The sequence below is a fragment of the Sipha flava genome, unplaced genomic scaffold (assembly GCF_003268045.1).
Source record: "Sipha flava isolate LNK unplaced genomic scaffold, YSA_version1 162_pilon_pilon, whole genome shotgun sequence".
NCBI classification, from domain to species: domain Eukaryota; kingdom Metazoa; phylum Arthropoda; class Insecta; order Hemiptera; family Aphididae; genus Sipha; species Sipha flava.
This window is the reverse complement of record NW_020271810.1, coordinates 342,804-358,293: the sequence shown is the minus strand read 5'-3', so window position 1 is coordinate 358,293 and position 15,490 is coordinate 342,804. Positions and strand designations below refer to the sequence as shown.

Here is a 15,490-nt window from a genome sequence, read left to right as displayed (position 1 = left end):
ACGTGCAGAATGGACATAATGGATCCTTAAACAGCTTTCGTGAAGCTCGACAGCAACGTTTTATTTTGTTTTTAGCAAAATTTTAACGATAAGGCGATGTCAGGGTGATTCACCAATCGTAAAATATTCGTTATCTCAAAAAATATTCACTTTTTTCAATTTTTTTTTTTTTCAACATCTTAGATCTATGCTGTTCTTAAATTATATACTTGTTTAATATTTATCAACCTTATATTTATTAGGTAAGCCACCATCAACTATTGTTTTTCAAATGGCAACCCATACTAAAAATTTCATAATTTAGTAAGATTTTTTTTTTAATGAATTATTACGTTTAAATTTTCATTTTCATTAATTCGTTGGCGAGATAGAGCTCCTCAAATTTGAGTGGTTTTGGGAAGTATTTTTATTTAAATGTGTTATACTTAGTCAGTAACTCAGGCCGCAGCAATACTTATCGCTTATAAAAACCAGAAGTTATAAGTAATAAACTTGATACCGTTCGACCCCAAGACATAATGGTGATAAATGATTATCAGTGTACCTACTTCCGACAATGACTTTTATTGTTATACAAATTATAAGTTATTATTTTAATGGACTGTCACGTCTTGTCGCATGTAATCCCCACTAGATGCCCTCATCATATTCACTGATAAACATTTGAGTTAACTTTGAAATATTGCTGTATGTTCGGAATATAGGCGCCAGAGTCTCGGTATAATGTTGTAACCGTAACGTAATTTTAAATCCGTATTAAAATATGTTCTATGATGATGCCGAACTTTCGTCGCCAACATCATGCCGAGTCTTTGACAAAATGGAAACAAATTGATCAGCTGTTTGACTGTCACTTATATATGTTGTTTCTGATGATAACAACCTTGTGAAAAAATCAGCTGTTACTAAGTATGGTCATATTACCGTTAGACCGGACTACCGATTTCATAATTTTTTTTTAAATTGTTTGATGGTTAGCGTGATACCTAATCGATAATAATTAATATTTAATTTAAATTTTTCAATAATATGATTGGAACTCCCACCTTCAGTAATATTTTATGAGGAAGCAAACCAGATGGTGTTTATGAATTTAAAAACTCGGTAGGAAAATGTACCGATTCTTCACTATTAATAACTGTATCGATAGAAAAGTAATCCATTTCTGGTGCTTGAAATCCATTAATTATTAGCGAGTTTATTGAGTCAGCTCGGTTATTTGTGGTTGTCAAAATAACGCGGTTTTCCATATAATCCTACTACATAAGTCATAGCAACCGTAATCGATCAACTATTATTGTTATTATTATATGAATATAGATATACAAATTACATGTAAAATATTATTTTTACCAATTTCAACCCTTTAAAATCAAAATTTTGAAAATCGGGCGACGTGGTGATACTTAGGAAGGTATTTGGAACAATTTTTTGAAAAAAAAATTGGGAAAAAGTTAAAAAGCGTCGTCATAAAATGGGTACATAAAAAAGGCCTGTTCTTTTATATAAGGATAACATTCATACATTTAATGGTTGACCATCAAAGCTTCTATAATTTTAAATAAAATACTAATAATATAAAATTACTAGTTAACTCATGTTTAATTAATCTTTCTTCACTCATTTTACAATTTTGAATAAACTATACTGATACATATAAATAATAATTTGAATAGATAAATATTACATAACCTATGATAAATAAATTAGCTCTGAACTAATTTTATTCATGATGGATTTCTTAACATTTTATATTAATATTCAGTTACGCCAAACCCTATGTTGAGGTTGAGCTCCAGATCGAATTTTTTTTTAAAATTTAGATGAGTCCTTTTATATTGTTCCAAATACAAATATTTATATTACATAATATAAGCATTCAACCAGCTATATTTATTTAAATGGCTGATTGGTTAGTGTTTAAAAATAATGATCCATATTTTGTGCGTATAATTGGTCCTTACCCTTCCTCCAAAAAAGTAAATTTCTGTATAAATGATTGAGAAAAACTCTCGTCTTTTGGTTGTCTTGATTTGTATGAAAAGTACACAAAATGTGTGGTTAAGATTCAAAATTGAATTTTTTTTTTTTTAATTTTTTTAAATTTTTTTAATAAATGTTAAATTTTTCAAATATCAATACCTTTTTTTGCAGTAGAACGGAAAATTAATCCCTCTCACAACAAATACACAATAGAGATCAATATTTAGACATTGTGATTTTTTAAAATATTTTTGCTCAATTAAATTTAAGGAATTCGGCGCCACTGTTAATATGATGAACCATTATGAAATGTTACTTTGATTTATAAGTCCAGAACTATGAAAATTCTATTCCAAAAATGATGATATAGTTATATCAAAATTGTCATTTTGTAGTTATGCAAAATATGAGTAAAGATATAGCATGTATTCAAAAAATTGAAATAAACTTTCCAATAACCCAAGACTTAAAATGAAAGTAACATTTTTAAAATGATGTTAAAAATATTCCAACTTGTGTTTAGTACAAATTACTATTTAATGACAATACCAATCATTGACAAAAATAATTTAGTATTTATACTAACTTACTAATAACAATTTTAAATAAAAATAACAATTATACATGTGTAATAATTAATCACATGTCTACCTATCCTTTTAAATTCTTTATTTGATTTACACAATTTAAGCATGAGTAGGTATGTGTATTAAACACAACATAAATTTATCTTTTAAGTTATAATGATTGATGTTGTCACCTCATTCAAATTAACTATTAAATATACAAATTACAAAACATTAACAGTAGCACAATTTTTAGTTTTCAATAAATATCATTGGTGATATACAATTAGTATAAATAGTTTTTTTTCCACTTCCTTGCAATTAACTTGATTATCTAAAAATGTTTTTGTCAATATAATAGTTAAATAATATAACAGTTAAAAACATGTATACTTACTTAATTTATTTTTTAGTCATATTTAAATCCAATATGTAATTGTAAATAGTAGTATAAGTATAATTTTAACATATAGAATCTTCCAAATTGTATGTAATAGTAGATTTCAGTATGGCATATTCAAAATTTGATTTGGAATTACAATATATTATGTATACAAATCATAATCAATATATTATATTGTGAAGATAATTTTAGACTATCTATATATACATATATATATATATATATATATATATATATATATATAAATATATATATGCCAAATTGAAATACCAAAACAAACATAACTCTTCAATAACTAGCAGAAACTTATTTTTAAGTAATATTTCTATGTAGTGCTATGTCACTTGATTGTACAACAAAACATTTATTATCCAGTAGATACCAGGAAACCATATACGATACGTTTAAACAATTGTAGATGTATAAGTGATTAAACTGAAATCAAAATGTTTAAACTTATTGACATATTGTATCATTTATTTAATTGTAGAAACTACCAACTAGTAAAATATACCAACAAATTGTACTTAATATGTACCTACTCGCCAATTGACATGTGATTAACCAATTTAGGTTAAATATATATAAGAAAATTTTACTTAAACTTAATTATGTAATAAGTGCATCATTATAATTTTAACACTTAAAAATGTGAAAATATTAAAAAGTAAAACTTTATTTACATTAACGACCCACGAGCATGATTCAGTTATTTCTTGTAAGTTTAAAACCTAACGGTTTATCTACTCAATATATTGTCATGTGCTTTACGATAACCTGGCATAAGGTATACTTACACATCATGTAACAATGAAAAATGATATCGGTAATCGTTTACAGAACATTACAAATAAAAGCTGATCAAAATGTTTATTTTACCCAAAGAGTAATCTATGATTTTTACCTAATCGTGAATCAGTCTAATCAGGCATCACCGTATTGTTCCATGCTCGCAGATATTTTTAAGTGGGGACAAGACGATTACACGCATGTAGGTATGCGTTATATGACAAGTGACAATAATTATTTATAAACAATTTATAAATTATTTACAATTACTTATAATATGATATTAACAACAATAAGTTATTGTAGTGAGTTGGTACAACGATTATCACCAATATATCTTGAAGTGAAACAATATCGAATTTATTACTTAAAGTTTCTGGTATTTACCGACTAGATATCACACATTAACAAACAAACACCACCCAAAATCACCTAACTTTGAGGAATTATATCTCGATAATGGATAAACAGAAAATGAAAATTTAAAAGTGATGATTCATAAGAAAAAAAAACCTTACTAAATTATGACATTTTAAGTATAGGTTGCCACTTGAAAATCAAAAGTTGAAGGTGGTTTAACTAATAAATATAAGAGTGAAAAATATTAAACCAATATATAATTCAAGAACAGCATAGATCTAACATTTTGAAAAAAGTAAATAGTTTTTGAGATAATGAGTTTTATGCTTGGTGAATCACCTTGTATAAGCACATTATATTTACAGTCTATTATACCGCTGCTGTATGTCTAGGGTTTTCATTGCGATAGTGTAACGTGACGACCAACAGCCCAAAAGTGCCGAGCTACGCACAATGTTTGACATAACGTTTTGCATGTATTTAGAAACGTCCACGGCGATGTTTATTAAATCGCATTGCAGTAGCGATTTTTAGAGGAGTGAAGGAGGCGCTCGTCCGCCCCTTGGATTTTTTTTTTTTTTTGTCGACTGTTATGTTTTGTACGTCGTATTATTCAATTTTTTTTTTTTAAAAAAAAAAATGTATTTACTTCTTTTCGCATCAGCATGAAATATTGAATTGATAACAATATACGAATAAACGTTATCAAAAAATACAGACCTACAGCTAGAATTAATGAATATTATTAATAGTTGGATTTGATCGGATTTTTCAGATTAAAGTCAAATCGATAGACTTCTTACTATATTTTATATTCCAATAAAATTAAACCATTTCAATTATGAAACAAAAAATGAAAAGGATGCAATTTATAATAGAATCTTAGACAAATTGTATTCTTTATTTGATATATGTAATTAGGGTGGGGACAACAAATTGAAAACCCCTCTTCCCCTTTTATGTTTTATCAAAACCACCACTGTCACATTGAAATCCATAAGCCAAGCGTTTCGTCACGCAAAATACACGAACACGACGAATCGGCTGATCGTTCGATGATTACAATACTCCTTTCTGCGTATATATCACGTGCGGCGGCACCGTTTGAACGTTATTCGTTTCGTCGCCTGACAACGTTGCACTGCGAAATAGGCTTTCATAGTATTTTGTTTGGCGACTTCGACCGTGTTATTTCTAAGGATGGGCCGATCTTATAACCAATACCGCACAAAATAAAAAAAAAAAAAGGAACTAGCATAAAATAATATTTTACTATCACAAAATATGGATAGTACAAATAGTAAAAATTATTGTCAATAATACTTCACTTAATATTTAATATGGTATATAGAATGAAATTAATAATTATTTTTTTTTAATTTTATTTTTATTTTCATATTTGTTAAATCTGTTGTGACTTATAACCAACATAATTAATTATTAGTTATTTTTTCAATAAATTTGTTAAGTATTTTACATTTTATTTAATTTTATTAAATTTTTTTGACTTTTTTGAATTATTATTTTTTTTTTTATTGTTTTATTTGCCAAAACTTTAAAAGGAAATTGAATTTTTTTGTAAACCATTTCAAACTAAAAAAACTGTAAAAAAACTAATAAGCAAACAATTTTTAGTTATTCATTCATATATTTATATTTATTCTTTAGATACTTGTTTAATGCTATGTTTATATCATAATACCTCATTTGCAAATAAAACTACGTACTTACTTACTTATATTATGTAATATCGGTTTAATCGGGTATCAGTTTGTAATATCGGATTAATTTTATTATCGGTTCATGGTTTTTGTCAAAAAAGTTTATTTTTAATGTATATCGGTTATACATCGATTGCATGTATCGGATTATAGGATATTAGTAAAAAATAGTATCGGCCCATCCATATTTATTTCATCTTTTCAATTAAATTTTACGGAGCCCGTAGAACTACTGCGGAGTGCATTGACTCCTGAAGTTAGTTTCATATTTAGTGTTTGGATTAAGTTGAGTGGTGGGGACTATGGAAACTCTGTTACTCACAACCGAAAAAAATATAAGTTTTCGTACACAGTCGACTGGTATGTAATGCTATAATTATTAACACGTCATAGTATCATGCTGAAATTGCAATTTAATTCAGAGCTCGAAAATAATATCGTTAACGAAGCGAAATGGAATTTTAAATTTTTAAACTAAAAACGTTAATTCTTCGGAAAACAATTTACTCCCCCTACTATCGCTTTCAATCATGCAGATATTGAACAGTCGTACCCGACCGGACGTATTACAAACGTTACCGAAATTAATATTATAACACGTTTTATAGGTAGGTTGAACACTTTCAACTAATTTCTAAGCAAACAAATCGTATGACTATAATAATAGTATAAAATTTATACTGTACCATTCATTATTTAATAATGAATGGTACAGTTTAACACTAATGCAAATGCAACTGCATTCGATTCAACGCATGGTATTACAAAAGACTTTTATTTATTATTTGTCCATGGTCATTAAAACAATTGTTAAGTTTACCAAATAAATTTAACAATAGTAAATATAATATAATTTTATGTGAAAAAAATATTGTTTTATCGAATTGTTTATGTAGACATATAACATAATTTATTGCCTTATTGACAGCTAGTTAAAAATGCATAATATATTAAACTTAAGTAAATATGGGCAAACTATTAAAATATTCAAAATATATATAAGTAAAATATTTATTTTATTTCATATATTTTTTTACACAATTTATGGTAGAACATTACGCAATAAACCAGTATTTTTTATAAATATTTCGTGTTTGATAGGACCGTACATTTACATAACTTTGAAAAGTAATAGAAATGCAGTTTTAAGTTATTTTAAATTCATACAACAAGAGATTAAATTAAAGAACTAAGGGTTTAAAGCAGTTCAATGCATGAGGTTTGATGTTTAGTCGAAATCTGTATGCAACATACGAATTTAAAATAAAAACTGTATACAGATAAAACGAATTAAAATGTTTTACTTAATAGACATTATATTAATTTAAAAAATGTATATTTAACTGAAATAAATATAATTATGATAGATAACTAAATGTATACATGATATCATTATTTGTAATGTGTAACTAAACTTTTTTTTTAATAATAATCAAAATAAATGAATAAAAATCAAACATGATCCGAGTTTGTATGAGTTTATATATTATATTCAACAGTAGTATTTTTATCCACATTTGTTTACTTAAATATGGTTCAACTATTTTATGTGCTAGTAAATAAATACATAAAATAGGGTAAGCTAAGAATGATTCGACCATTTATATAAATTGTAATACGTATTAGGAAAATTATATTTCAAATTAATTCTACAAATACCCATTTATTTGATTGCTGCACAAGGTTAAAATTATACCCATAGCCTTTTGTAAAGTAGTTATAATGACTATTGATACACCTGTGTACATAAATATTTGATATTTTTCGAGTACAAACACATTTCGTGATGCAAAATAAAATTTGTTATGTTTAAAAAAAAAACAATTGATGGTATTGGTTTTAAACGAAAATCTTAAATGTACACAATCGGTTAAAAAAAAAAGAAACTAAAAAATTCTAGAATTCAGATGTTGCGATATATACGTGTGTTTGGTAATTTTATACTTCTTAGTTTGTAGTAACCAATAAGCTTACAACGAGTCTTCGATTCTAATTAAGGTTTAATAGTTAATATCATGGAACACGCGCAGTATAATACGATCGTGTTGTAAATACGAACGAATAGTTAAAACGAATATCATAGTCAGTGGTGCAACTAGGGGTGGGGTTTGGGGGTTGTGACCCCCCCCCCGAATTTTTTCTGAGGTTTTTACAAATTCTACGTAGGAAAAAAAATGGTTTATCTTGAAGACATGAAATGGCTGATTGATATGAAATATGAATATTATTAGTTTCATAATTGATAATAATAATAACATGACAATATGGAACGTTTTATAACGTCCCGTTCAACTTTAGAACATCAGTAACCTTGCTACTATGATTTCTCGATAGTCGATAGTATAATACTTTTTTTTGTGGTATCACAATATAAAATTGAGGTTAAACGGTTTAATTTGCAATTTAAATATTTTACTCATAAACCTAACTTAATCTTACTTCCTTATCCCTCCCAAACACCTGTAGAAAATGCTTATTTTTTCCAAATTCAAACCCCCCCTGAAAACCAATCCTCGTTGCGCCACTATAATCATAGTAGTAAGTATATTGAGCGTTTTAACGTAAATTCCAGTCACACTCCCGTTTTCCTTTCAGTGAATAAAGAAAAATCCATTTTACACCAGAAACCATAAAACAGATACGATTCGAAAACCGCTATTACGTTAAAGGTGATGTCTGTGCATTGAAAGCGAATTCGAGGGTCAAGTGTCCGCCACACAAGTATACATTATTTTTCGGTAGCTAAAATCGTTTCAACACGCATGAATCTAGACACAATTGTCCGCATTATACTCACAAAATAAAAACAAACAAGTTCATCGGAAATTCGAGACGAACACTAGTTGGAATTATGGGGGAGAGGGTAAAAACAAAAGTATTCAATACACACATATGAAAAAAAAATTGACTGCCGTACTCTAATAATATAAATTACATAATATAAGCGTATTAATGTCTGGTTATCGTCTGAAAATCGAACATCGAGTATTGTTAAATTGCCTACCTCCCTACTAAATTAAGCCTGACTCCTCTCCATAATTCCCTAGGTTTTCGTTTCTAGGCACACATACGAGTTTCGATTCTCTGCGGAGAACACTTATCTGCTACCCACCTTCTCCCGTAGGAACCCAGCGTAGGGGTTGCGAAACACCACCCCGGATCGGTTTGCATTCTTCCGGCCCCCGCGGCGCGACAATTCCTCACGAGCGTGTTTTCGCAGCCACCTGTTCGGGCATTTGCGAAATCACCGGGACGCATGGACGGTACGAGTCTCGAGGACACGCACGTTACAGGACCGGGTGGGTACGCACGTATGCTGGTAGTGATAACGTTAACATTCAATGCGTGCATGTACCTGTGTCCAGACAAATTCCCATAGTCCCATTCGCCGGGTTTCACTTTGAATGGCACGACTCATGGACCGCGGACATGGCCACGGTTCCCCTTCGGTCCGGTCGCCGCTCAACCGGGGTCGGTCGGGTTGCACATCTCAACGGGGCCGCAGCAGCAGCAGCAGCAGCACGCGTTCCGAAAACCGACGACGGCTACGGCGGACCGAGAACAGCGCACACTATCAGGTGAACAAGGGTTGTGTGATGGGCGCTCGAGTACTCGTCTCCGGGACGTACTTCGTCGCTTTTCGATAGTACCCTCTCGGTGCGGTTGCTCGTGGCGGGCCGTGCGATGCGCTTTCGCCAGTCGTGGCGAGACGATCGCGAGTGACGTGCGGACGCGCGGACAGGACACTGACACGGTGCGACGGCGGACGCGGACGCGGACAGGTAAAACATCGGCGGCCTCTTGACCGGGTCATCCGCCGACCGCGCCACCTGTCGCGCTCCACTGTCGCTCCACGCGGCATCGCCTTCGCGGACTCGTCGCCAAACCCTTAGGCGTCGCACCACTACGGCACACGGTTCCTCGCGTGTTCCCCATCCCGTCCCACTGTGCGGCGCGGCCGTCGAACCCTTTACAATTGGATACCAGGACGGACAGTCAGGTTATCGCGCGTGTATAATTATTACCACCCTCGAGTCTCCGACGGCGCAGAGCAAGGACCTGTTATAAAAAGCCCAACGGAACAACGAACAGTAGAGCGCACGGGAAAAATCCCGAAGGAAAAGTTTCCAAATGCACTGCAACGTATACGTTTTTCTCGACTAGGGCCTGATGCACACATGCGGTTTTTAAAACGTGCAGTGCCGCTGCGGTATCGCGTTTACGTTTTGTTACTCACAACTAGATTGGCTATGCACACGAACGCGCGGTAATGCTGCGGTACTGCGCGTCAACTTATGGGCGATCGTGTCTCGAAGGTCCCCAAGGCACCGCCACGGTACCGCAAAAAAAAAAAAAAAAAAAAAAAATATATAAAATATAAACATTTTGAAGAGAGTTTTAACATTGAGCTGTTCATCAGGGAAATAAAAAAAATTTGGAATATTGCTGCCGAAACATAATAGTGATCATTTCTAGTGGTGGTACAGAAAATCTCATATATGTATTTTGAGACTTAATTTTTGTTGACATTTTTACAGCCAACTCGTCAAATTATTTCACGCTCTTTCGAAAATGAATAAAGTATTTCTCATTATTTTCTCGAAGATTATTAAAATATTTATAAAATATCCCGCATGTGAGCAAGTGGTTATTTTATGGAGGACCAAGGGGGTGATCGTCCCACCCCACTGAATCCGTATTTAAGGAATCGATTATACGAGTATGTGATATACACATTACATTTTTTTTCAATGTGGATCATTTTATAACGAAATCAAATTACGTGTGGCTGTAAATACTGAATTGGGATTTTTGTTCAGTCCATAATTAGTGAAATATCAAATATCAAATAAAACACGAGCGTAACTTTCAAAACACAGACGGATGTTAGAAAAGAACTACACAAAAGTCGATTCTAGGTGGATCGGGCATTAGATTAAAAAAAAACCACAAATATTAAGAATTCACCTGCTTTAAATAATCAAAAATATGACTTGTATATTTTGAGCCTAATTGAAAGAAAATATTTGAGTTCCCCCCCCCCCCCCCCTAGAGGTAGATCTAAGTACGCCTTTGCATGTGAGACGACTATCAGTGAATGGGTGTACCCAATATCGTCTTTTTTTTTTAAGATATACTTTTTATACACAAGGTACGCGAAAATAACTCCTGTATATCTCCATTTTTACAACGCCATTACGGTACTGACAAGTGATGGCGGAATGCTGGAGAACGGTTTCTAGTAAAAATATGCTCACGTGTGTATATAACGGCCACGGTGACGTTACGGCACCGCGCTTGTAAAAACAGTACGTATGCATCAGGCCTAGAATAGATTAGAGTTAAATTGCGTTGTCGTATTGCACTAGCAATTCTGACTGTTTGCGAACGAATCAAACAAACATAATTTACGGACCAAATAATGTTATGAAAGTTGAGATTGGTGGCTATTAATCGCTGTTTCGATGTAAACGAGTGTACACCATATTGTAAAAATATATACGAGGGAAATTATTTTCATTCTCGAACTTTCTGCTGTTCCACTTCAAGAGCTTGAACACAATAAGAATTTATATTGTATTTCTATCGGCACTAGTATGCTATTTTAAAACTTAACCTGTTTTTTAGCAATGTTCGATTTCAATTTTAGTGAAATATTAAAAAAAAAACACGCACACAATTCGTGAAAACAGCGAACTTATAAACGTCCTCCTCTATAATTGTTAAAAATGACAAAACTTTATAATAAACCAAAAATTAAAAAAAAAATCAATACCATATACGAGTAATATACAAGAATATTATGTTGTTTACAATAGATATATCGTTTCAACTAATGAAAAATTGATAGTTACTTTGTGCAAAAACTTAAAAAATTATTAATTCCATAGAATAATATGTAATCAAATTTATTTATGTACAAAAATTCCAAAATAAAAATTTTCATTTTACAAAAAAAAAAACATTTATATATTTATATACTTAAATGTCCATTTACGCCATTAATATAAGTGATTTTTAACCAAATATATGTTTTCATCATAATTTCCTACATTTTTATCAATACGGATTGTATTCAACTTGGAAACATTGAACAAAATAATCCCTCTAAATAATTTCATTATGATAAATAACATAAAAATTATTTAGCGAATTTATTTTTATAATTATACGATTGTATATTGTTATTATTTTTATTAATTACAATTTTATCAGAACTGGGCCCTCCGGATCGCACATTGATATACTATAAGCTATAATATTATAGATAACATATTATAATGTTAAAAAAAATAAATAACTAATATAATATAATAATATTATAATGTTATGCATTGAGTTATTTTTATACATACCATTGGGATGCCCGAAATAATTATTGTAATCGCCGTTCGTGGCATATTTATATAGGCATGTAGCGGGGGACCTCACCCCTCCATTATTGCTTGTTCGACTGAGTGTTTAACGATATTCTTATAGTCTCATCGTTTTTACGTCTTAAAGATATTATATCTAATTAGTTATTAGCAAGGCTCGGAACTTAATGCGCTAAAAAATACTAAAATATGCGCATACGTATGCGTTAAAAAACATCAAAATATGCGGTATAATATGCAGTAGAAAATTGTAAAATAATTGCTTAAAAAATAATAGACAGACTACTGACTAGTGTACTCTGTACAATGAAGTATCTTGCATGCAAGGGCGTATTTGAGAGGAGGATGAAGGGGACATTCGCCTCCCCCATGGATCATTTTTTTTTTTGAATATAATACATTGATTTATTTAAAAAATGTAATGTATAAATAATTAGGAATATAAATTATTAGTCTATCATTATAATATAATAATAAACTCAATATGTCAATTTGGTCACAGTTATCAATTTTTGTTTATCTTCTTATATCATAACATTTTTGGTTTTGGAACAAATAGTGGTATTATCTTCCACGGATATTGCTATGCTTATAGACATTTATAAACATAACCGAGGTATTTATCAGATAATATAAAGTAATTTAAAGTAACAATTTTTTTACCACATATTTACTAGACATTTTTTGGTGCATTTATGCATATTGTATATTTTTTATTTATTAGAGCTATATAAGTCTTTAATAATTTTACTCGCCTATTTCTTTTTAAAACATAATATCTGGTACTTTTTGTTGTGTATAGGTATTTAGTCATTTTTTTTGTGCACAAATGCATGCATATTTGTGTATTTTATAGAGCTAGAAGTCCCTAATCCAAGTAATAATCATAGTAACTTACAATATTTGTTTCCATATTCTTTAACTTGCAAATATTGGCCAAAAATATATTTTTGTAAATTGAAAACATGGTTAAGATTAAGAATAAGCCAGCATAGTTTAATATGTTTGGGTTTGCTGCATGTGCATAAAGATATTATTGTATCTATTGATGAAACAATCAACAAAGTTGCCAAAATGGAAAAAAGAATTTTGGTATTTGTAATTTGTAATTTGACTACTTACCAATCTTATATTGTCTACTTAAGTATTTGTTAAATTAAGTTACCTATCTTAATTGTTTTTTAAAGTTTTTAAAAAATAATTAATAGGTACTATATTCCTACTACGATTATTTGTTGTTTTTTTTTTACACAGAATTCAGACTAACGGTACAATTTTAATACAAGAACTATTTATGTTGTTTTTATTAATATTTATTTTATATGCAGTAGGTTTTTAATATATTTACTAAATAAATATTTAATTCAATTTGGCACTTGTATTTTTATTTATTCGTTCAAATGAGCAACAGGAACATGAGCTGTAGGTAATGAACCAGTGGCGTACTCAGGAATTTTTTAAGGGAGGGGGTCCAAAATTTTTATTTTATCTGTACTCTAATTGTAATTATAGTTTAAGTCAATACCAACAAATTACTGTTAATAACCATAGTAATAGTCAAAATAGTTATATACACATCACACATATTCTTCACAAAGGTTTACTATAATAGGTAGGTACTGTCATTTGAAATCAATTTTTACTTGGTAGGTAGTAAAATGTTATAAAAAAATATATTATTTAATTAATAATAATAAATAATATTAAAAAATCAGTATAAATTAAACATGGTTTATATATTATAGATATATTATATAATCTGTAAACTTTGTATATTGAAGATAATGGGAAATTAAAATACACTATACACCAGGGGTAATGAACCTTTTTAGGTTCAAGTGCCAAATTTTTCTTTTTTAGTTTTTGAAAACCGTTTACGTGCCCAAAGAAAATTTTATTTTCTAAGACTATAAACAAAATTACAGATTTATTACATTTAGTTTTATTAAATTTTTTTCATTCTTAGTAAAACACAAGTAGCAATTGTTTCGTTGGTCAAAACCTTTCTTTCCTTCGATTTAATTACATATTTATGGCAAATAAGCTTTCATGAATATAGGTTGACAAAAGATATGAAAACATAAAGAAAATTGTAATTTTTAAAACATGTATAATTTGTTTATTTGAATTTCTTACAACCAACATTTTATAAATAGTAAAAAAATTTTTTTTGTACAATTTTTCAATTTTATATAATTTCAATTTTTTGAGCATGCCATTAAAATTTGATCAACGTACCATTTTTGGCATTCGTGCCATAGGTTCGCTATCTCCGCTATATACTGTTTACTATTAAACCATTGAATATGTAGAAATTTCAATGGGGGATCCGGACCCAAAACCCCCCCCCTTAGGTACGCCACAGTTATGAATTGTAAATTACTTTTAAATTTGTATTGAAAAAAAATTAGTTTCCCTCCCCCTCCGACCTCAACTCAAATATGCCCTTGCATGCAGATGTATGCAGTAATATAACGAACAAAAATAATTTTGTGTATAAGCTGATAACCTAATGGTTAAACATCATTCTTTACGAATTACCTATGGTTATAAGATTAGAATATGTCATGTTACAAAATATTAATACAGTGGTAAATTTGTATAAAAATAAATACGGGCCGGCGGTGGTCACTATTACGAGTTCTCGGTACTATAAAGATTATAATATTATTGTTAAGTGCATTGGGAGCCGGAGTAATACAAATAATAGCCATTGATGAATTATTTTATTTTGTCAAACGATATAAAACTTAGAATTTTGGCTGTCATATATCTAATATTTTATTATTAAACTATAGATACATTTTTTTAAAAAATGTTGTTAAATCTATGAAATATGCATATAAATGTTCTTAAACCCTAAATATGTGAATTGGTACAAAAAGTAACAAAATATGCAAAATTATGCAACAAAAATACATATGAAATATACATATTATGAATTGAATTTGTATCGAATCAGAATTTCAATATGCACTTTTTAGACAAATATGCAAATGCCTAAAGTTCCAAGCCTTGGTTATTAGTAAATAGTAATCACGATGGATTTAAAAATTATGTCAATGTTAAGGCAGTATTAAGCGAAGCTACTAAAAGAAAACGAAAAATAAAAAAAGAAAATGAAAACAAAAAAATCGCTAGATTTTCCGCTCAGGGCCCCGTAAATTAATTGTGTCCAGGTTCTCAAGAATTCTAGTTACGGCACTGGTTGATAATATTTTAAAACCGTATAAATAAAGTAGTTTCTATCTGCAGATAAACGATCTCTGTTATATTTTAATCTAATAAAAA

The 15,490-nt window shown here is 30.0% G+C and overlaps 1 protein-coding gene across 1 annotated transcript in view; it reads right to left on the bottom strand.

The window, feature by feature from the left end:
• LOC112679472 (adenylate kinase isoenzyme 5) overlaps positions 1 to 9,559 on the bottom strand; it is a 58,168-nt gene extending 48,609 nt beyond the window's left edge. Inside the window, exon 1 of the mRNA XM_025549288.1 lies at positions 9,178 to 9,559. Within this exon, the coding sequence (XP_025405073.1) occupies positions 9,178 to 9,199 (22 nt within the window). The 5' untranslated portion in view covers positions 9,200 to 9,559. The remainder of the gene's footprint in view (positions 1 to 9,177) is intronic.
• Between the last annotated feature and the right edge of the window lie 5,931 nt (positions 9,560 to 15,490).